At 41.6% G+C, this 24,686-nt stretch overlaps 1 protein-coding gene across 3 annotated transcripts in view; it reads left to right on the forward strand.

The window, feature by feature from the left end:
- LOC127001734 (sorting nexin-32-like) overlaps positions 1–24,686 on the forward strand; it is a 58,090-nt gene that overhangs the window by 12,061 nt on the left and 21,343 nt on the right. For all 3 annotated transcript variants that reach the window (XM_050866848.1, XM_050866847.1, XM_050866849.1), the window contains exon 8: positions 867–1,043. In XM_050866848.1, coding sequence (XP_050722805.1) covers positions 867–1,043 — 177 coding nt within the window. The remainder of the gene's footprint in view (positions 1–866; positions 1,044–24,686) is intronic.

Genomic DNA, 24,686 nt, shown 5'->3' on the forward strand with positions numbered 1-24,686 from the left:
TTCCCTGTTAGTTAGGAAGTCTTCCAGCCACTTAATAAGTCCATCACCCACTCCACCCCTATTTTTAATTTTCCAAATTAGTCTTCTGTGCGGTACTTTGTCGAATGCCTTTTTCAAATCCAGGTACACTCCATCCCCCCAGCCTTCTCTCTCTTGTATTAGATGTCACCCATGAGTAATAACATAACAAGTTAGTGACACAAGATCTCCCTCTCCTGAATCCAAACTGGCAATCTGAGATAACTCTCTCCCTTTCTAAAAAATCCAACCACCTGTTTTTAACTAGCCTCTCACATATCTTCGCAACCACACTAGTGAGTGATACTGGTCTGTAATTTAATGGGTCCTCTCTTTTTCCTCCTTTATATATTGGTACTATGTTTGCTCTCTTCCAATCTTGTGGTACCCTTCCTTCACTCAGGGAGGTGCTCATTATGGAGTGCAGTTTCTCTGCAAGTTGCTCACTACATTCTTTCAGGATCCACCCTGATACTTCATCCGGCCTTGTCGCCTTTCTTACATCCAACCTGTTCAAGCTTTCCTTGACCTCCTGCACCGTTAACTGTATCCTGCATAACCCTTCCTCTTTCCTGGCCCGGTGGTTGTATGAATTTGTCTTCCTTTGTGAAAACTTTTTGCAAGCTGTTGTTCATCACTTCTGCCATCTCTGCTGGGTCTTCATATGTAGTTCCATCCATTTTCAGTTTATCGATTGTTCGTGTGTGTGTGTGTGTGTGTGTGTGTGTGTGTGTGTGTGTGTGTGTTTGCTTGCTTGCTTTGCTGCTGTTTTATTGCAAGGTAGCATAAGCTCATTGTCTCACCTTCTGTCTCTTTCCCCCCCTCCCCCTCTGCCCCTCCTACATCAGAATGAGACAGAGGACAAGGGTAACAAGGAGGACATGTCGCTGGGGACAACACTCAGCTTGTGGCACCGCTACATCCAGGCGGAGAGCAACATGCTGCTGGAGCGGACTTGTCTCATGGTGGACTACCAGTCGTGTAACCGTGCACTTGACAAGGCCAAGCCCAACCGTAAGGAAGCTGTAAGTACCCAGTAGTGCCGTAGATTGCTGTAGCTTGCATGATGAGGCTCTTTGGTCTCTAAGGGATTGAAAACCATACATTTCTATTATTCAAGCATGTTCAGAATTTTGGTGAGCTCGTTAATACAGTTCTAAGTACTTTTTCATCAGTACATTGATTACTTTGCTGGTTTGGGAAACACTATGTCTGCAAAACTTTTATTATTCATCCATGTACATTATTTCCTCATCACAGTCACATAAAAATGACTCTAATTTTGTGATCAAAGAAAGTATTTATTCTATTGATTCACAACTTAGAGGGTGCAAGCAGCCTATGATAGTTGAGCATAAGGCAAGGGAATCTGCATATCCCCTAGTAGGAGGACCAAGAGGGTGAGTGTAGAAGAGGGAAGGAATTAATGAAAGCAGGTGGAGGCTGAGATTTAGGGAGTAGTGGGTGATAGGACAGTGTTGTGGAGGTAGATGTGAGAGTTGGAAATAGATGAGAGGGATTTGTGGGAGGAGGGGATTGGTGTAAAGGATGAGAATGGTGAAGGTGGAGGGGAATGTAGTGGTGGGAGGGGTTTGCAGGAGGAGGGGATCAGTGTAAGAGGTGAGAATGGTGAAGGTGGAGGGGAAGGTAGTGGTGGGAGGGGTGTGCAGGAGGAGGGGATGAGGGGACTGGTGTAAAGGATGAGAATGGTGAAGGTGGAGGGGAAGGTAGTGGTGGGAGGGGTGTGCAGGAGGAGGGGATGAGGGGACTGGTGTAAAGGTTGAGAATGGTGAAGGTGGAGGGGAATGTAGTGGTGGGAGGGGTGTGCAGGAGGAGGGGATCAGTGTTAAGGGTGATAATATTGAAGATGGGAGTAGTAGAGAGAGGTGAAGGTGGAGATTGGGTTGGTTGGAAACATGGAAACATTGCAATGCAGGCAACAAAAAGCCTATTGGCTCATTTCAAGGTTGCCTGCTCAGGTAATTTAATTTGCTCAACAGTTACTTCATGCCTGCAGAGCAGATGAAAGAACTTCAGTATTTAATTCACCCCTGATGCAACGAAATAGCGGTCTATTTAATTTTTAAAGAAGTTTATGGTATTCGCATTTACTACATCTGAAGGTTGTTCCAATGCCAGATGACTCAGTTTGAGAAGAAATTCCTGCAAATGTCTGTATTGCATGGAAGTAGAGATGAATGGTGCGAGAAGAGTGATAAAGAGCGAAATGGTGGAGGGTAAGATGCAGATGAGGATAATGGTTAGAAATAGGAATGTGGAGAATGGTTGTGAACTGGAAAGTGGCGAGGGGTGGTTGATGTTGATGGTGGGGGATGAGAAGGGTGAGGGGCTTAGTGAAGGGCAAAGAAGAGGAAAGTTAGAGATAAGGCCAGCCATTGGTGGTGCAATAAAAAAAAATAGGTTCTTCATAAAACATCAGTCATTAAAACTTTTTACACACACACACACACACACACACACACACACACACATGGGGGGGGCAGCTGCCTTGGAGGAAGGATGGGGGCCACGGGAGGGGGAAACCAAATTTAATCTCACACTTATAAATGCAATCATTCTGTAAAATGTAAGCCTTTACGCTTTGATAGATATACTCTTAAGGATCAAGCTGAGCGAAGCGAGACTCGTCTACACACACACACACACACACACACAGTCGATACCTTGATCTCTAAAACTCCTCCCATTATCGAGAGAGAGAGAGAGAGAGAGAGAGAGAGAGAGAGAGAGAGAGCATAATCAAATGAGTGTGAAATCATGACCAGACCAGCAGAAAAAAACAATCACGGTTAATATTTATAATAAAAAAAAAAAAAAAGGATGAAGATTGAATCGCCGAAGAGAATCAGGTTTATATCATTACGCACATACGTTGGGAAAGTTAGTTAAATGTAGTGACTGTAGTAGCATTTATAGGCACGGAAGACGGCAGGATTTATAAGGTTGTGAATCAGGCCTTGACTACCACTATTGATGATGATGATGATGATTATGATATACGTAGCAGTAGTAATTGTAGTAGTAGTAGTAGTAGTAGTAGTAGTAGTAGTAGTAATAGTGGTGATAACAACAACAACAGCAATAACAGGAGCAACAATAATAACAACAGCAACAACAGGAGCAACAATAATAACAACAACAACAACAGGAGCAACAATAATAACAACAGCAACAACAGGAGCAACAATAATAACAACAACAACAACAGGAGCAACAATAATAACAACAGCAACAACAGGAGCAACAGTAATAACAACAGCAACAATAATAACAACAGCAACAACAGGAGCAACAATTATAACAACAGCAACAACAGGAGCAACAATAATAACAACAGCAACAACAGGAGCAACAATAATAACAACAACAGCAACAACAGGAGCAACAATAATAACAACAACAACAACAACAGGAGCAACAATAATAACAACAACAACAACAGGAGCAACAATAATAACAACAGCAACAACAGGAGCAACAATAATAACAACAACAACAACAGGAGCAACAATAATAACAACAGCAACAACAGGAGCAACAATAATAACAACAGCAACAACAGGAGCAACAATAATAACAACAGCAACAACAGGAGCAATAATAACAACAACAGCAACAACAGGAGCAATAATAATAACAACAGCAACAACAACAGGAGCAACAATAATAACAACAACAATAATAATAACAACAACAACAACAACAGGAGCAACAATAATAACAACAACAACAGGAGCAACAATAATAACAACAACAACAACAGGAGCAACAATAATAACAACAACAGCAACAACAGGAGCAACAATAATAACAACAACAACAACAACAACAACAGGAGCAACAATAATAACAACAACAGCAACAACAGGAGCAACAATAATAACAACAACAACAACAGGAGCAACAATAATAACAACAACAACAACAACAGGAGCAACAATAATAACAACAGGAGCAACAACAACAACAACAACAGGAGCAACAATAATAACAACAACAACAACAGGAGCAACAATAATAACAACAACAACAACAGGAGCAACAATAATAACAACAGCAACAACAGGAGCAACAATAATAACAACAGGAGCAACAATAATAACAACAACAGCAACAACAGGAGCAACAATAATAACAACAGCAACAACAGGAGCAACAATAATAACAACAACAACAGGAGCAACAATAATAACAACAGCAACAACAGGAGCAACAATATTAACAACAACAGCAACAACAGGAGCAATAATAATAACAACAGCAACAACAACAGGAGCAACAATAATAACAACAGCAACAACAGGAGCAACAATAATAACAACAACAACAACAACAACAGGAGCAACAATAATAACAACAGCAACAACAGGAGCAACAATATTAACAACAACAGCAACAACAGGAGCAATGATAATAACAACAGCAACAACAACAACAGGAGCAACAATAATAACAACAGCAACAATAATAATAACAACAACAACAGGAGCAACAATAATAACAACAACAACAACAGGAGCAACAATAATAACAACAACAGCAACAACAGGAGCAACAATAATAACAACAACAACAACAGGAGCAACAATAATAACAACAACAACAACAGGAGCAACAATAATAACAACAACAACAACAACAGGAGCAACAATAATAACAACAACAACAACAGGAGCAACAATAATAACAACAACAACAGGAGCAACAATAATAACAACAGCAACGACAGGAGCAACAGTAACAACAACAACAACAACAACAGGAGCAACAATAATAACAACAACAACAGGAGCAACAATAATAACAACAGCAACAACAGGAGCAACAATAATAACAACAACAGCAACAACAGGAGCAACAATAATAACAACAACAACAGGAGCAACAATAATAACAACAGCAACAACAACAGGAGCAACAATAATAACAGCAACAACAACAGGAGCAACAATAATAACAACAACAGCAACAACAGGAGGAACAGTAATAACAACAACAACAACAACAGGAGCAACAATAATAACAACAACAACAGGAGCAACAATAACAACAGCAACAACAGGAGCAACAACAGCAACAACAGGAGCAACAATAATAACAACAGCAACAACAGGAGCAACAGTAATAACAACAACAACAAGAGCAACAATATTAACAACAACAACAACAACAACAGGAGCAACAATATTAACAACAACAACAACAGGAGCAACAGTAATAACAACAGCAACAACAGGAGCAACAATATTAACAACAATAACAACAACAACAACAGGAGCAACAGTAATAACAACAACAACAGGAGCAACAATATTAACAACAACAACAGGAGCAACAATATTAACAACAACAACAGGAGCAACAGTAATAACAACAGCAACAACAGAAGCAACAATATTAACAACAACAACAACAGGAGCAACAGTAATAACAACAGCAACAACAGGAGCAACAATATTAACAACAACAACAACAGGAGCAACAGTAATAACAACAGCAACAACAACAACAACAACAACAACAATAACAACAGGAGCAACAGTAATAACAACAGCTACAACAGGAGGAACAGTAATAACAACAGCAACAACAACAACAATAACAATAGGAGCAACAGTAATAACAACAGCAACAACAACAACAACAATAACAACAGGAGCAACAGTAATAACGACAGCAACAATAATATGAAGACAGGTACGAAGACTCTGAATAGGAATAGTTTAGGAAGAACGATAAACGCCGGCCCTGTACAAACATTCCCCACCATGATCCCGTCCCAAGATTTGTTTTCACGAGCCTTGTTATTTGCGCGGCGGTGTTTGCGTTGGTGCGTGGAGGCGACGTAGGCTTAACAGTGCTTGTATCACCCCCCCCCCCCTCCCTCCTCCCTTCCATTACCCTCCTCTACCTCCTTCCTCCTCTCCCTTACCTTCTCCCTCTCTCCCTCCCATCCCTCTCCCCCCCCTCTTCTCCCTTATCACCTCTCTCCCTTCCCTCCATTACCCTCTCTTCCTCCTCCCTTCCTCCTCTCCCTCCTTCCCTCCGTATCTTACGTCCACCCTCCTTCTCTCCCTCTCCCCACTCTCGTATACCGTCTCGCCTGCCTGCACATGTTAAACAAGCATCAAACTCGGTGCTGACTGCCACTTTGAATCAGCGCACACACACACACACACACACACACACACACACACACACACACCGCTCCGGTAGCTCAATCGGTTAGAGCGCCGCGCTGCAAGGCTTCACGGCCAAACAAGCAGCGGTTCAAGCCCCGCTCAGGCCGGATTCTTTCCGTTGACTAGGAGTGGTTACTGACCCCCTTTGAGCAAGGGGGGTGGGGTGTGTGGTGTGTGAGGTCCTGGCAGCACCCAGAGATAGATGAGAATGAGCACTTGCACACGTCGTGAGGGTACCTGCTGGCGAAAGCGAGACCAACTCGTGATCAGGCCGTGGCGGAAGAAAAAAAACGCACGGACACACACACACAGCCTGTCTTCTCTCCCACGTTTGGAAAAAAATCTTCTACGTGTAATTTTTTAAAGTTCTCACTCATTTTACGGCAAAACACACACACACACACACACACACACATATTTGTCACATGGCTGATTAGATTAGTCTGTCAACATATTATGCTTGTTTACCTCGTCAGTCATTCTCTCTCTCTCTCTCTCTCTCTCTCTCTCTCTCTTGTGTGTGTGTGTGTGTGTGTGTGTGTGTGTGTGTGTGTGTGTGTTTACCGTTGTAAAACCTTATTGACGGTCTGTTTTACTGCTTGCCCGTTGTTCAAGATGGATGACTAGCGTGGGTTTGGGTGGGTGGGTGAGTGTGGGAGTGCTTGGGTGACTGACGGTGATACAGTTGCAGGGGATTGTTGTGTATTACATGTGTGAGAGGAGGAGGAGGAGCCCAAAGTTAAAGGGGAGTAACCTTAGAAGAAAAAGTCGAAATAATTGAGGGAGAGAGAAGAAAAAGGTAGAGTTTGAAGGAAGGTAAGAAGACGATGGAAGGATTATGATGAGGAGGACACGAAGAAGAAGGGCCAGAGGAATACGTGAAGATGAAAGAGAAAGGGGAAAGATGATAATGAGAAGATACAAGGACAGAAGAAAGAAACGAAGATAAGAATAAAAACAGAGAGGAATTATATATTGAAGGGTAATGGAACAACGAATTAAGTGCGCGAAAGAAGGGAGGGAGGGCGGCAAAGGTAGGACAAAAAACAAGTAAAGAAGTCTTGTAAGGAATAAGAAGAAAAGAAAGGAATTTGAAGAGCTGGGAAAATAGAGACGAAGGAAGGAAAGGGTTGAAAGGAAAAAAAAGAATGGAGGGAGGAAATAAAGGAAGGTAGAGAGAAAGGAGAAGAGAGGTAAATGTTATGAAGAAAAATAAAGGAATATGAAGAGGAAAGGAGGGAGGAAATAAAGGAATGTAGAAAGAAAGGAGAGGAGAGGTAAATTATATCAAAAAGAGGTAAAAAAAAATTGACTTTCTGAAGAGGAGGAGAAGGAGGAGGAGGAGGAGGAGGAGGAGGAAATTAATCATCGTAAGTAAAAAAAAAAAAAATGGTAGGGAGGTTAAAGTCATGTAATGTTTTTAATCTCCTTGATCCCATTATACGTCGACTCTCTGTATCGTTATTATCACATTTCTTGACACCGATTAGTCACAAATCATGACAATGAATCTGCACTTTGTTATTGCCTCTTAAATAACGGGAAAGAGAGAGAGAGAGAGAGAGAGAGAGAGAGAGAGAGAGAGAGAGAGAGAGAGAGAGAAGGAAGGAAAGAGAGAGAGAGGAGAGGAGAGAAAAAGAGGTAGAGAGAGAGAGAGAGAGAGAGAGAGAGAGAGAGAGGAGAGAGAGAGTAAGAGAGAGAGAGAGAGAGAGAGAGAGAGAGTCATGTAATGTTTTAATTTGATCATTTACGTCGAATCTCTGTTTCGTTATTATCACATTTCCTGTTCGTGTGTGTGTGTGTGTGTGTGTGTGTGTGTGTGTGTGTGTGTGTGTGTGTGTGTGTGTGTGCGTGCCTGCCTGGTTGGAGAAGGATGACTTGGAAGATCGACAAAAAAAGAAAAGAAAAAAAAAGAATGTAAAGAAGAAAAAGATGATGATGATGATGATGCAGAGGAAATAGAAAAGGAAAAAAAGAACAAGCAGTAAGAGGAGGAGGAGGAGGATGAAGAAGAAGAAAAAGAAAGAAGAAAAAGAAGTAGAAGGAGAAGAAGAAAAAGAAGAAGGAGGAGGAGGAAGAGGAGGAGGAGGAGAAGAAGAATGAGGAAAAGAAAAAAAAGAAGGAGAAGAAAAAGAAGATGAGAAGGAAGAGGAGGAGGAGGAGGAGAAGAAGAATGAGGAGAAGAAAAAAAGAAAAAGGAGAATGAGAAGAAAAAAAGATGAATGAGAAGGAAGAGGAGGAGGAGGAGGAGAAGAATGAGAAGAAAAAACAGAAAAAGGAGAAGGAGAAGAAAAAAAGATGAATGAGAAGGAAGAGGAGGAGGAGGAGAAGAAGAATGAGAAGAAAAAACAGAAAAAGGAGAAGGAGAAGAAAAAGAAGACGAATGAAAAGGAAGAGGAGGAGGAGGAGAAGAAGAATGAGGAGAAGAAAAAAAGAAAGAGGAGAAGGAGAAGAAAAAGAAGATGAATGAGAAGGAAGAGGAGGAGGAGGAGGAGGAGAAGAAGAATGAGGAAAAGAAAAAAAAAAGGAGAAGAAAAAGAAGATGAGAAGGAAGAGGAGGAGGAGGAGGAGAAGAAGAATGAGAAGAAAAAAAAAGAAAAAGGAGGAGAAGAAAAAGAAGATGAATGAGAAGGAAGAGGAGGAGGAGGAGGAGACGAAGAATGAGGAAAAGAAAAAAAAAGGAGAAGAAAAAGAAGATGAGAAGGAAGAGGAGGAGGAGGAGAAGAAGAATGAGGAGAAGAAAAAAAGAAAAAGGGGAAGGAGAAGAAAAAAAGATGAATGAGAAGGAGGAGGAGGAGGAGGAGGAGAAGAATGAGGAGAAGAAAAAATAAAAAGGAGAAGAAAAAGATGAATGAGAAGAAAGAAAAGGAGGAGGAGGAGAAGAAGACTGAGGAGAAGAAAAAAAAAGAAAAAGGAGGAGAAGAAAAAGAAGATGAATGAGAAGGAAGAGGAGGAGGAGGAGGAGAAGAAGAAAAAAAAAGAAAAAAAGGAGAAGGAGAAGAAAAAGAAGATGAAAGAGAAGGAAGAGGAGGAGGAGGAGACGAAGAAGAATGAGAAGAAAAAAGAAAGAAAAAGGAGAAGAAAAAAATGAATGAGAAGGAAGAGGAGGAGGAGGAGGAGAAGAATGAGGAGAAGAAAAAAGAAAAAGGAGAAGAAAAAGATGAATGAGAAGGAAGAGGAGGAGGAGGAGGAGAAGAAGAATGAGGAGAAGAAAAAAAAGAAAAAGGAGGAGAAGAAAAAGAAGATGAATGAGAAGGAAGAGGAGGAGGAGGAGGAGAAGAATGAGGAGAAGAAAAAAGAAAAAGGAGAAGAAAAAGATGAATGAGAAGGAAGAGGAGGAGGAGGAGGAGAAGAAAAAAAAAGAAAAAGGAGGAGAAGAAAAAGAAGATGAATGAGAAGGAAGAGGAGGAGGAGGAGGAGAAGGAGAATGAGGAGAAGAAAAAAAAAGAAAAAGGAGGAGAAGAAAAAGAAGATGAATGAGAAGGAAGAGGAGGAGGAGGAGAAGAAGAATGAGGAGAAGAAAAAAAAAGAAAAAGGAGGAGAAGAAAAAGAAGATGAATGAGAAGGAAGAGGAGGAGGAGGAGGAGAAGAATGAGGAGAAGAAAAAAAAAGAAAAAGGAGGAGAAGAAAAAGAAGATGAATGAGAAGGAAGAGGAGGAGGAGGAGGAGGAGGAGGAGGAGGAGTGGGAAGACACGTAAGGATTAACTGTACCAAGACGACAGGTGGTCTCTTTGGAGGGGGTTATGATAGTCTCCCTTCCCTCCCTTCCCTCCCTTCTTCTCCCTTCCCTCCCTTCCCTCCCTCCCTTTCCCTTCCCTCCCTTCCCTCCCTCCCTCTCCCTTCCCTCTTCCTTCCCTCCCTTCCCTCCCTCCCTCTCCCTTTCCTCCCTCCCCTCCCATTCCTCCCTTCATTCTCTCCCACTGTCCGCTCCCTCTTCATTCCTTCTCTCCTTTACTCCTCCCCTCCCCCCCCCTTATCTCTCTCTCTGACATAAGAACGTAAGGAGTCTGCAAGAGGCCGGTTGACCTATACAAGGCTGCCCCCCCCCCTCTCTCTCTCTCTCTCTCTCTGTTATTCGTTACTTTGCTCCCACTATTATTCTCGTTAGCATTTTTATCAGCATTAAGTTGTTATTATTATTATTATTATTATTATTATTATTATTATTATTATTATTATTATTATTACAATTATTATTATTATTATTGTTTTTGTCATCATTATTATAGTAGTAGTAATAGTAGTAATAGTAGTAATAGTGGTAGTAGTAGTAGTAGTAGTAGTAGTAGTAGTAATAGAACGAGAAGAAAAAAAAAGAGCGAGGGAGGAGCAGGAGCAGAGGAGCAGGAGCAGAAGCAGACGGTGGTGGAGGAGGAGGAGGAGGGCCAGTAAAAAATTCACTTCCTGCTTCACACTCTCTTCTTCCTTCCTCATTCCTCACCCCCCCCCCCCTCTTCTTCCTACCTCCTTTACCCATATCTCCTCCTACTCTTCTTCTCTCCCATTCTTCCCTTTTTTCCTCTCTTTTGTCCCTCTTTCTTATCTTTTTGCACTTTTCCTTTTTTCGTGTTTCTATTCTTATTCTTATCTTTCTCTCCTCTTCTTTCTCTTTTTTCTTTCTGCTTCCATTCATCACTCCTCCCTCTCTCAAAACATTCCTTCTCTCATATATTCACTCCTCTCCTCCCTCAGTCCCTCCTCTCTTCTCTTTCTTCCCCTTCCTTCTTTTGCAGTCTTATTTAATCGCTTCTTTTTTTCCTCATTCCTGTCATCCTTCCATTCCTCTCACCCTCCTCTCTTCTTTTCCCTTCCTCTTACTCTCCTTTCTTCTCTTCCTTCTTGGCAGTCTTATATTTTACGCAATTCTTCATTTCTTTTCTTCATTTCTTTTCTTTTCCCGTCTTCTCATCCTCCTCTCATATTTTCCTCCCTTCCATTCTTTCTTGGCAGGCTTATTTATTCACATCTTTCCTCCCTTATTCCTTTCGTTCTTCCCTTCTTCTCACCCTCCTTTCTTCTTTTCCCTTCCCGTAACCCATCTCTTCCGTCCTTCCCTACTTGGCATTCCCCATAACTGAGGATTCCCGTTGGTAGGTATGGGGCCCCATTATCTGAGTGCCCGAGGTGGGTGTAACTTGTGACCGGATAAGAGATGCCCGCTATACGTGTAAGGCTAAGGGTGTGTCCTCTGTCCGCTAGCCGTACGAGATTCACAGGCTTTCGTTTTTTTTCGTTTTTTCTACGGTATAGGAGGCTGGATAATGGCAAAAGTCGCTTCTCATACCAGCTATTTCTAAAGGTCAAAGAGGGGGTCAGTCGGGTTCTAATGATTGTTTCTTCAGGTTCATGATACAGAAGAAGGGTCAAACTACCACCAGGGTCATAAAACTACTCTTGGAAATGCCCACAACTCCTACGAAAGCCTTGTCAAATATGTGTTCTTGGACGCCGAAATGTCTTACAATGCGACCCTACATCTCTGCTCTCAAGAAGAAATAAAAAAAAGAGATGTGAAAAAAAAGGAAAGAAGGAAGGCATGATTGTTTCTTTTGGCTTCGTTTTTGTTGTTTCTCGTTTTAATATTAAGAAAACATGGTGTACCCGCTATATAGGGTGGAGGGGATCACTCGGCCACGCCCCCCCCTCTCTCCACTCCCCTCCCTCTTTTCTCTCCAGTTATTCTTATTATTTATTACTGAAAAAGTGAACGAAAAAATATAATGAGTGTTCGACTAATCTCCCTTGTATGAGAGCCGGCAGCGTCAGAGAGTACGGTCCGTGGTGATTGCAATATTCCATACCATACCTCAATACCTCTATACATGCCTCAGTACCTCTCTACGTCTATACTTCAATACCTCTATACATCTCTACATCAATACCTGCAGTGCTATTCTTCCTCTCCGTTGGTGTCTTTGTACTCCGAGTCAGCTGGTCAGTTGTGTGCAAGAGGAGCGCTTCTGTGTTATTCTGGCTAGTCATCCACGAGACAGGCTTGGTTGGGTCAGGCTTGTCACAGATAGGCTTTAGGGGAGGTGACTAAAGTGTGTGTGTGTGTGTGTGTGTGCTGCTTTTATATTGCGTCGTAACGTAATCTCTCTCTCTCTCTCTCTCTCTCTCTCTCTCTCTCTCTCTCTCTCTCTCTCTCTCTCTCTCTCTCTCTCTCTCTTCGTTACGGTTTTCACGTCATACTTAGCCGCCGCCAGAGGGCCGGTTCGGTAGTGATGAAGTAGTCCCTATTAGCATTTTGACGAAGTGCTGTGTATTTCTCTCCCGGGCAGATATTACTATTGCCTCTTGGGTATAATTATTCTCTCTCTCTCTCTCTCTCTCTCTCTCTCTCTCTCTCTCTCTCTCTCTCTCTCTCTCAGTATGACTTTTCAGCATCTATCTCTTCTTCATCTTCTTTTTCTTCTTCTTGTATTTCTTTTCTTCTCTTCTTCTTCTTCTTCTTCTTCTTCTTCTTCTTCTTCTTCTTTTTCTTCTTTTTTTAATTTTTTTCTTCTTCTTCTTCTTCTTCTTCTTCGTCTTCCTCTGCATATTACATCACATCACAAGGCTTTGGATCATATTCTTAAAACATTTTCGGCGCCCTCGCACATTCATTTAACAAGGCTTTCGTAGGACGTGTGGGCATATCCATGAGTAGTTTTATGACCCTGGTGGTAGTTTGACAAAGTTTCTGCGCCTTGAACGTAAATAAACACTCATGGGAACGCGTTTAACCTCTTTTTCGGCCGTTAGAAATTATTTATGTAAGAGAAGGAAGCGAAGGAAGCGTCAAAGAATACGATACTTTTACTGCCATGTCGGAAGCAGCGCCGTCGCCCGCGGAAAGCAAACCTAAAACTGCATGTGAGGGATTTATTTGTGCTCTAGCAACGCGTAAGTCTTATCCGGCCACGGTTTTCGGAAGAGAAGTAACGGGCGGCGCATTTATATAGATGAAGCTGTAGATTAATCATTGCAGTCAGGGTGCACTCAGTTTCTCTCTACTAATGACGGTGAATGAGAGTGGATGATGTCTCACTTTTATTTTCCTCTTCAATTTTACGCTACTAATGACAGTGAAAATGAGTCGTATTTCACTATATTTTCCTACTCGTTTATTTTTTATTTTTGCATAATGGCGTCGCTGGAGAAAGAAAAATGTCTCGGCTTATTTTCCTACGTTGTATTTAACCCAGTGAACTCGTGCCAGAACACCTCGACCTGCAGCATCTTCATCCTCTGAGCAGATTTTTATGCTGTATATAACTCAATGAACTCACGCCAGAACACCTCGACCTGCAGCATCTTCATCTCGCATCCTCTGAGTAGATTTTTATGCTGTATATAACTCAATGAACTCGCGCCAGAACACCTCGACCTGTATCATCTTCATCTCGCTTCCTCTGAGCAGATTTTTATGCTGTATATAACTCAATGAACTCACGCCAGAACACCTCGACCTGTATCATCTTCATCTCGCTTCCTCTGAGCAGATTTTTATGCTGTATATAACTCAATGAACTCACGCCAGAAAACCTCGACCATTATATTTGAGCATCCACTGAGCAGTTCTTTATCCTCCAAGGCGCTGTAATATCCTCGTGTAAAGTCTTTGGTCTGTGATATATTTACACACTCATTTAACCGCCGTTTTTTCTTCATATTTTAAAGTCATGGATTAAACTGTCGAGTTATTTTTATGCACCAGTTATTCTTATCAGTCCAAAGGCAGGAAATGCGAGGCAGAGGGGGGATACTGCATTAATAATCAAGAGTAGACAAACGTAGCAGAAATAAACATGTTGCTACGATGAAACAGGTTCGCAAGAGGTCAGAGAGGCGCATATGTGGACACGTCACGTATATTGAACCAAGGTCTAAATAAAGGTCTAAATCTTGTATTGAACTTCACAACATGGTCCGTTCGAATTAACTTTCATGTAATTCTCTAAGTTTTAATTTGTGTTCAGTTTTGTTTTCTGTACCTGGATGTTAAATCTAGGTTGAAATATATGATCTGTATTTGATTTATGTTTTGTAATTGGTTGGTTCGACTTGATTTTTCATTGTAATTTAAATTCGTGTTCAATTTTGTATTCGTGTACGTCAAATCTAGGTTGGAATACACACACACACACACACACACACACACACACACACACACACACACACACACACACACAGTCTCTCTCTCTCTCTCTCTCTCTCTCTCTCTCTCTCTCTCTCTGTCGAATATATTTAATAATTTAGGTTTTGTAACTTCAATTTGAATAATATGATAACCATTAATTGCATATCGCCCTAAGATCGGCCACATCCACGAGGCCCAGCAGCTCGAGCTCTGTGTTCTTACGCACCTCATTGATATTCACGCATCGCATGTCGTCCCATTAGGTTTTTTTTCTTCTACCACTCGCCAGGGAGCTAGCGATGTCGTGATGAGCCTAGTTTTTGCATTAGCATTTTAACGAACCCTCTCTTTGTCTGTCTGACGGGCGCTATTATTTCGCCTGTATATGTGTCCTCTACCGTCTTGGGAAGTGGCGTGCATACAACGGATATTGGATTAACGACTTTATGGAACTCAGTATACACAGCACTTACAATGGGTCAAGGGAACACTACATGCTTCTAGGTCTTGGACAATGCAGTGTACTTGCTAATTAGAAGAAAAAAAATTGTATAATAATGAATTTAACAGCAATAATAATACGAATATTACTAAAATTATGATAAAAGTGATGATAATAACTGATGCCAACAATAATAATATAGTAGTAAATCTTAGCCTAGGAAGATGTATTAAATGGCAATACTATATGTTAAGAAGATAAAGATCGTGACATAATGGCAGTGAGGAGACCTGCTCTTGTGAGGGATGTGGTCAACGGAATCGCAGTCTGTCATATTCTTAAATATTTCAACCCCCAATTACACATGGCTTTTGTAGGAGCTTTGGCCATTTTCAGGATAGTTGTATGAGCCTGGTGATAGTTTTACGATTCTTCTGTACCATGAACCATAAAAAATACACTCATGAGAACCCGATCAATCTCCTTTTCGGCCTTTGGAAATAGTTGGTGTGAGAGGCGGAAGCCGACCCGATACCTCTCGTGACTCCTGGCCTGATTGTCCGGGCGGCGCACCTCGGGTCGGGCAGCGCTCACCTTGGCCCTCACGTCCACCCTCGCGGCCGCGGCTAATGGCCTTTGTTGGTGTGCAGACTTGCCGAAAAGCCTCCCTCACTTACACACACACACACACACACACACACACACACACACACACACACACACACACACACACACACACACACTCTCTCTCTCTCTCTCTCTCTCTCTCTCTCTCTCTCTCTCTCTCTCTCTCTCTCTCTCTCTCTCTCTCTCTCACACACACACACACACACACACACCGTTATCGTGTGCTCTCAAGGTGACCACGAATAAGGGCGCCCAGGTGGAGGAGGAGGAGGAGGAAGAGGAAAAGGAGACGTTTTACTAATAATTATATATAATGGGTCTATTTTAGATTTATCATAAAACCATTTAGGAGGAGGTAAAATACATTACTTATTCATTATATATATACTTGTTTACCGTTTATTATTTAGGCATTTAGTCGGTCATATATTTTTCGTTATTTCTTTTTATTCGTGTTTTCTTCTCCTGTGTATATATAACCTGTCCTTGTAAGGCTTTTGGAGTTGGATTTAATCTATTCATTTATTTTTCTTTTCTTCCTCTGTGTGTGTGTGTGTGTGTGTGTGTGTGTGTGTGTGTGTGTGTGTGTGTGTGTGTGTGTGTGTGTGTGTGTGTGTGTGTGTGTGTGTGTGTGTGTGTGTGTCGTTTTATTTCTTTATCGTTTTTTTTTTCTCTTCGCATTCCATGGTGCATAGAACGTGAGTTTTATTTGAAGCGCAAATAAAATTATCATTGAATGCACGATCAAATAAGAAAAAAGAATAAGAAACACATCGCAGTAAAAAGAAAAAAAGAATAAAACGAGAGAATACATTTCACACATGACTTTTCTTATTTCTTTGTTTCCTTCTTTTTATTTTTACTTCTCAATATTTCTTTTCATTTATTTATTATATTATTTTCTCTCTTCATTCGTGCCCATCATGCCTGTCATCCTGTCATTTCATGCTTGACTTCCTTATATTGCTATTTCATCCTGTTTACCGTCAGTTACCGTAACAGCATCACACACACACACACACACACACACACACACACACACGGTGATCACAGCATCCCTCCCTTTTTCCCATACGTGTTCTCCCCCCTGCCCCCCTTTTTTCCTCCTTTCCCTCCCTCCCTCTTCCCCTCCCCCTCCCCCCCATTTTCCTTCTCTCCCTCCCTCCCTCTTCCCCAACCCCCACCCTTCCCCCATTTTCCCTCCTTTCCCTCCCGTTATCTTTTAAGAGAGCAAACACCAAGATAATTAGTTGAGCAATTAAGTCTGGTGGGGATGGTGGTGGTGGTGATGACGTGGTGGTCGTGGTGGTGATGGTGGTGAAGGTATTGGTGGTGGTTGTGGTGATGGTAGTGGTGGTGGTGGAAGCTTAAAATTAAATAAACTGAAGGGAAAATTAAATGAGAGAGAGAGAGAGAGAGAGAGAGAGAGAGAGAGAGAGAGAGAGAGACGTATTAGTATGATCAAGCTGAAGAAAACACACAAACACAATAATATGGTGTGTGTGTGTGTGTGTGTGTGTGTGTGTGTGCGCGCTCTCACAATTAGACCTGAGGGATCGATGTATGGAAGAGAAAAACGGAACAGGAGGAGGAAGAGTAAGAAGAGGAGAGAGAGGAAGGCCATAGGGAAGGATGTTACGTAGATGAACAGGCTTTAGGCGGGGTCATGAAATAGTGAGGTAGAGCAGTAATTACAGGTGGTTTAGAGGTGAGAACGTGGGCTGATGAGTTACTGAGTGTGTGTGGATAACTGGAGGCGAGGCGAGAAGTGCTGATTGGCGTGTGTGTGTGTGTGTGTGTGTGTGTGTGAGAGAGAGAGAGAGAGAGAGAGAGAGAGAGAGAGAGAGAGAGAGAGAGAGAGAGAGAGAGAGAGAGAGAGAGAAACTCGTACCGTTTAAATCAGGTATTTTTCTACTAATTAATTAAAAGAAAGCAGCGTTGCCAATCACTGTAACGCCAAAAGTGTTATCAAGTTTTGTTCTTCTTAATGGTTGTTCAGCTTTTCATGATTCGACAAAACTTTGCTTCTCTCTCTCTCTCTCTCTCTCTCTCTCTCTCTCTCTCTCTCTCTCTCTCAACGGTAATTTCACGCTGACCTAATATCTTTTTCAATAAGTTAAAACGCTTCGGCTTAATGACCGTTTCTCGCCGCGGGCGCTCGTGGTTATCTCTGCTCTGAACTCTCTACGCGTGAATGGAGATACGAGAGGAAAGGAAGTGATGCCCTGTGGAGGTTTACCTAATGAATGGGAAGGGAGAAAATGATAGTAGTTTTCAGTCGAAGGGGCACGGAAGGGGAGGAGGGAAGAGTAGATGAAGGAGTAGAGTGATAGAAAGGGAGTAGCAAGGAAGAGGAACTGTAAATAGAGGAGAGGAAGGAGGGCTGAAGAGCGGGAAAGGAAGGAGGAGAGAGGGATAGAAATGAAGTAAGAGGCATTAGGAGTTGTGAGAAGAAGAGGTGAAGGTAGAGAAAGGGAGAAGGAAGCAGGAAGAGTCGCGAGAAGGAGAGGGAGCAGGGAGGGACGAAGCTGGAAGAAAGGGAGGCCTTAGAAATAGGAGAGAGAGAGAGAGAGAGAGAGAGAGAGAGAGAGAGAGAGAGAGAGAATACTTAGCCGCCACTCCCGCCCATCTTTTTCGGCGGCCTAAAGAAGGGGCGGGGCGTATCCGACAAGTTAATGTGAACGGATTAGTGTAGCAGATAAAAAGACTTAGGTGTAGTATGTGTACGTGGTTACACACACAAACACAAACACACAATGTATATAATTTCCGTATAATATATGAATTAAAACCTGTTTGAAGACTTTGTCATTGCCGATTTTAAATAACTACCCATCTTGATGATTTGACATTCAGAAAGTGATTTAACTGGACAGCAGTGCCGTTGTGTTGTCTGGGCCATCTAGCACGCTGGTGGCTCGTCACTTTTAACGCACAAATTCTGATTATTGCCAATTCCGACACCGAGGGATATGGTAATACTGTTGATGATAATGATAATAATAATAATAATAATAATGACAATGATAATACTGCTGCTACTACTACTACTACTACTCTTACTACTACTACTACTACTACTATTACTACTAATTCTACTACTACTACTACTACTAATAATAATACTAATAATACTAATAATACTAATAATAATAATAATAATAGTAATGATAATTATAATGATGATGATAATAATAACCTAAATAATACCGCGATAAGAAGACGGAGAGGAAAAGTGGAAGAAGTCTGTATTTGTGTTGATTGCAGCTTATCGTCGAGAACGGAAATTTTATTGATTTATTAACGACTAAACCGTTATTAAGCGAACGCCGTAGATTTTTTTCCTCACAAACTGCGGCGAGTAACCATTTGCGACATCTCACCAAAATTTGTCACTGATGCTGGATTCTGATATTGCCCTTGATAGAAATAAATCTTCTCTACCGGTTTGACAGTCAGCCTTATCGATGTAATTGTATATAATCTCTTTTTTTCGCCAAAGTTCTCAAGACTCCACAACTAGTTAACGTATACCTTCCATTTCTCGAACTTATATACTTTTTTTCGTTTCATCTCGCAAGTCCCCATACAAGCTTATCTATCCCTTCCATTCCTCAAACCTGTACATTATTTTTTTTCGTTTCATCCCGCAAGTCCCCATACAAGCTTATCTATCCCTTCCATTCCTCAAACCTCTACATTATTTTTTTTTCGTTTCATCCCCCAAGTCTCCATACAAGCTTATCTATCCCTTCCATTTCTCGGATGTATATATCATTGTTTCATTTCATCCCCCAAGTCTCCATACAAGCTTATCTATCCCTTCCATTCCTCAAACCTCTACATTATTTTTTTTTCGTTTCATCTCGCAAGTCACCATACAAGCTTATCTATCCCTTCCATTCCTCAAATCTGTACATTATTTTTTTCGTTTCATCTCGCAAGTCCCCATACAAGCTTATCTATCCCTTCCATTCCTCAAACCTCTACATTATTTTTTTCGTTTCATCTCGCAAGTCACCATACAAGCTTATCTATCCCTTCCATTCCTCAAACCTGTACATTATTTTTTTCGTTTCATCTCGCAAGTCCCCATACAAGCTTATCTATCCCTTCCATTCCTCAAACCTGTACATTATTTTTTTCGTTTCATCTCGCAAGTCCCCATACAAGCTTATCTATCCCTTCCATTCCTCAAACCTGTACATTATTTTTTTCGTTTCATCTCGCAAGTCACCATACAAGCTTATCTATCCCTTCCATTCCTCAAACCTGTACATTATTTTTTTTCGTTTCATCTCGCAAGTCACCATACAAGCTTATCTATCCCTTCCATTCCTCAAACCTGTACATTATTTTTTTCGTTTCATCTCGCAAGTCCCCATACAAGCTTATCTATCCCTTCCATTCCTCAAACCTGTACATTATTTTTTTCGTTTCATCTCGCAAGTCACCATACAAGCTTATTTATATCTTCCATTTCTCGGACCTATATATATTTTTTTCGTTTCATCCCGTACCTTGCAAGTTTATCTGTATACCTTCCAATTTTCGGGCGTACAATATTTTTTCGTTTCATTCCGCAAGTCTCCACAGCAAGCTTATCTATACCTTCCATTTCTCGGACGTATATATTATTTTCTCGTTTCATTCCACAAGTCTCCACAGCAAGCTTATCTATACCTTCCATTTCTCGGACGTATATATTATTTTCTCGTTTCATTCCACAAGTCTCCACAGCAAGCTTATCTATACCTTCCATTTCTCGAACACAATTATATACATTCCTTATCGCTATCACATACGGTAACGCACTGATCTATCGCGCCGCCTCACCAGCTCCTCAATCAAGTTCCCAACATTTTCCTTCTCCGGTTTCGCCTGTCGCGCACGTATCGTCCATCACCCACGGCAAGATGAGCGATGTATGGACTGGATGTGTCCGAAGATGTGGGTCTCGGGTGTCCGGCTGACGAAGAGGAGGACGAGGGAAGGGAGGTGGAGGGAAGGTGAGGTGGAGGGACGGGAGGTGGAGGGAGGGGAAGTGGAGGGAAGGTGAGCAATGGGTGAGGGAATGAAGGTGACGTGTGGGTGTGTGGTGGTGGTGGTGGATGAGAGAGAGAGAGAGAGAGAGAGAGAGAGAGAGAGAGAGAGAGAGAGAGAGAGAGAGAGAGAGAGAGAGAGAGAGATTGTCTGTCGCCTCGTTAAAAAAAAAAAAAAGATAAGTGCAATAGTGTGTTACAGTGTCCGTCGATGATGTGTGTGCTATTGAATCACTTGCTCTAAGTATCATTAATTATTGCCTACCAGTTTACGGCACTACAAATAGCACACTAATTCAGCGAGTACAAAAACTACAGAACTTTGCAGCAAAGATATGTATTGGGGGAGCGAGGAGGCGGGACCACGCCACCCCCTTCATAACACAATTGCACTGGCTTAAAATGAACAAGAAGATAATTTTTGATGTTGCTGTTACTGTATATAAGATAAAATGTAAACTGTATCCAGAGCGGTTCCTGCAGCTGCCTACCACAACTGAGGTGACACGGAGCAGGTACACAACAAGACAGCGGGACAACCTACATGTCCCCCACACCAACACACACTGCGGGACACGTTCGCTCCTTGTACAAGGCCCCAGGCTATGGAACGCTCTCCCACACCATGTAACACTGTCAAATACCATACAAGTGTTCAGAAAAAGACTAAAACACTACTTGCTTGATAATGATATAAATGTCAACTAGAATTCTATCGAAACCACGCTCACACTATTCTGATATTGATTTATATAGCTTAGAAAACTTTTAGCTTAAGTCTTACTTTAAATTATATGTTATCCAGTAATGCTTGTAATGTATAGAAAAGCCATTTTTATGGAATAAAATGATTCTGATTCTGATTCTGATTCTGATTCTGTGTGTGTGTGTGTGTGTGTGTGTGTGTGTGTGTGTGTCGCTAAACACACACACACACACACACACACACACACACACACACAATAGTACAATAACAATAAAAATAATAATCTGCTTATCACGTACTTTATTTACCATGATAAGAAGCGTATGAGGTGGAAGGAGGAGGAGGAGGAGGAGGATCTTAACGGTCTCTGGAAATAAGAACATCGTGCTGCGCTATTTGTTTAAAATTGTGGGACAACCGATGACCATTACCACGCCACTACCATTTTCTTCCCACTAACCTATACCTTCCTACTCTCTCTCTCTCTCTCTCTCTCTCTCTCTCTCTCTCTCTCTCTCTCTCTCTCTCTCTCTCTCTCTCTCTCTTTTCCCATAGTTTTTTTTTTAATTTTATATCTTGTCTTCTTTCCTTCTTTCCTTCTTTCCTCTTCTATTTAGCTCGAAGAAAGAGAAGAAGAAGCTCTCATTTCCCTCTCTTCTCTCCTTCTTCCACACACTTCTCTTCCCGCTCCACCGTCTCCACTTATCTTCTGTGTTTTCTTACTTTTTTTTTAACCACTTCACCTCCTTCAGTCTTCTTTCCTTCCTTCTCTCCTCTTCCTCCTATCGCGTTGAAGAGTCCCACGTTTTTCTCCCTCCTCTTTCTTATATACATCTCTCATCCTTCTGCATCTTCTCCATTTATCTTCCATGTGTTCTTCCTTTTTAATCACCTTCTTCCATCTTCTATCCATCCTTCTCCCTTCCTCCTTCTCGCACCTTCCTCTCTTTCTTCCATACCTCTCTCTTCTCACCTCACCTCCGTTTATTTTCAATGTTTTCTTGCCTCTTCTTATACCGCCACCTCCTGTCTTCTCCTTTTTTCCTCCTCCTCCTCCTCCTCCTCCTCCAAGCGCTGTCTGGTAGCCCCGTTGGAAAGCTGTTATTGTCGTGTTAATGTTTTTCTTCACACGACGGAGAGGAAGCGGCGGTGGCGGGGGTTGTTTTGGTACCGCCGGCGGCCGCACAGTTATATGACTCGGATATTGTCGGAAATACCCCGTGACCCGCTGAAGTTTTGAGGTGGCGGTGGTGGTGGTTATGATCCTTAGGGGGGTGGTGTGGGTAGTGGTGGTGGTGGTGGTGTTTGTGGTGGTGATGGTGTTATTTTGTTATTGTTTAATGTGTTGGTTTTCTTGAATGATAATAATTGTTGTGGGAAGTGTTGTTATGTCGTTCATTTATCTTTAGTGGCGTTTCTGCGTCAGTGGCAGCCTTAGTAACTTCATCATTATCATTATCATCATCATTATCATCATCATTATCATCATCATCATCGTTATCATCAACAACAACAACAACAATAACATACTACTACTACTACTACTACTACTACTACTTTTGCTTATACTACTACTACTACTACTACTACTACTACTACTACTACTACTACTACTACTACTACTACTACTACTACTACCACTACAATGTTATAGTAGGATATCAATGTATTATTATTATTTAATATCACCACGAATTAGGCATACAATTGTCAATGGAAAAAACCCACGACAGATAGATCACGCCACCTTATAGGAATGTTGTCCGTCAGTGTTTACCGTCTCATCTTTGTATACTTCGCACTCCGATGGTGCGCAGAGGTCACCCTGACGTACGTGACCAATTGTAACAATTATTTTCCAACCTGTAACTCGTCACTCCTTCACGAGAGTCCGACTGACACACAACGACAGTCGCTCTCGCTCCGACGTTCCTGTACATAGGCTACGAATATATTCGCCTTAAGGAAGCTGAAGTCTTAATCAACGCCCTTTAAACGCCCCCCGACAAGCCCGTTACAACAACTACAACTACTACTACTACTACTACTACTAATAATAATAATAATAATAATACCACTACAACTACTTCTACTACTACTACGGATATCAATAATAATAATAACAGTAATAAAGTCATAACAGTAACCATAACGGTAATGAGACCTGGGCAAAGGTTGGCAGATGGAGAGCCAGGTTCCCTCCCTCCCTCCCTCCGTCATCTGGGCACTGAAACCTTCCTCTGTCTAGCTCATTAGCCGGACCAGTGGAGGGCGTAAGGGCGGCAGGAGGTTGGTAGAGGATCGCGGGGCTTGTGAAGAGAAGACAGAGGAAGAGTTGTGTGATGATGAAGGAGAGAGATGAGGGAGAAGTAGTCTACGCATGGCGAGATTAATAGCTGTAAAAAAAAAGTATAGGAGAGTGAGAGAAGAAAATAATACTGAAGATAGAGGAAGAAGAAAGGATGAAGGAGAGAGATGAGAAGAAAAAAGATTATGATATGGTGAGAGTAATAGTTGTAAAATAAATGTATAGGAAGGTGAGAGAAGAGAATAGGAAGAGAGGAAGAGGAAACGATATAGGAAGGAGGAAGAAGACTGGTGAGCGATGTAAAAAAAAATGTAGGGAAGTGAGAGGAGAGAAAGACAAAGACAGAGAAAGAGAAGATGGTTAAGGAGACTGTTAGAGTAGTAGTAGTAGTAGTAGTAGTAGTAGTAGTAGTAGTAGTAGTAGTAGTAGTAGTAGTAGTAGTAGAAAAGAAAGGTGTAGGGAGGTGAAGGACGAGAAGATGGAGACAGGAAGAGACGAGGGTAATGAAGGGAAGAGGAGAAAATTAGAAGGAAGAAGACAACGTTTGATCAGAGTAATAGTTGTAAAAAAAAAGGTGTAAGAAGGTGAAAGAAGAGAAAAAAAGATGAAGAGAGAGGAGGAGATGATGGAGGGAAGAGGAGAGGATGATGAAGGAAAGAGGAGGAAAGGAAGAGGAAGAAGACTACGTTTGGTGAGAGTAATAGTCGTTAAAAAAGTGTAGGAAGGTGAAAGAAGAGAAAAAGATGAAGAGAGAGGAGGAGATGATGGAGGGAAGAGGAGAGGATGATGAAGGAAAAGAGGAGAAAACAAGGAGGAAAAAGACTTCGTTTGGTCAGAGTAATAGTCGTAAAAAAAAGTGTAGGAAGGTGAAAGAAGAGAAAAAGATGAAGAGAGAGGAGGAGATGATGGAGGGAAGAGGAAAGAGTAATGAAGGAAAGAGGAGAAAATGAGGAGGAAAACTACTAAAAAAAAAAGTGTAGGAAGGTGAAAGAAGAGAAAAAGATGAAGACAAGGGAGAAGATGATGGAGTGAAAAGAAGATGAGGAGGGAGGAGACTATGGTGAAGGTTTTTGTTTGTGATAAAAAAATTAACCACTAAAGTCTTACATTTCCGTCAATAAACCAACCTTCCACAGAGTCACTGAAATCAAATCCCTCCACACCAGTTTGAGATACCCTTTTGAGATAAGGAAAAAAAAGAACAGACAGACTGACAA

This window comes from Eriocheir sinensis, chromosome 21 (assembly GCF_024679095.1).
Source record: "Eriocheir sinensis breed Jianghai 21 chromosome 21, ASM2467909v1, whole genome shotgun sequence".
Lineage (NCBI taxonomy): Eukaryota > Metazoa > Arthropoda > Malacostraca > Decapoda > Varunidae > Eriocheir > Eriocheir sinensis.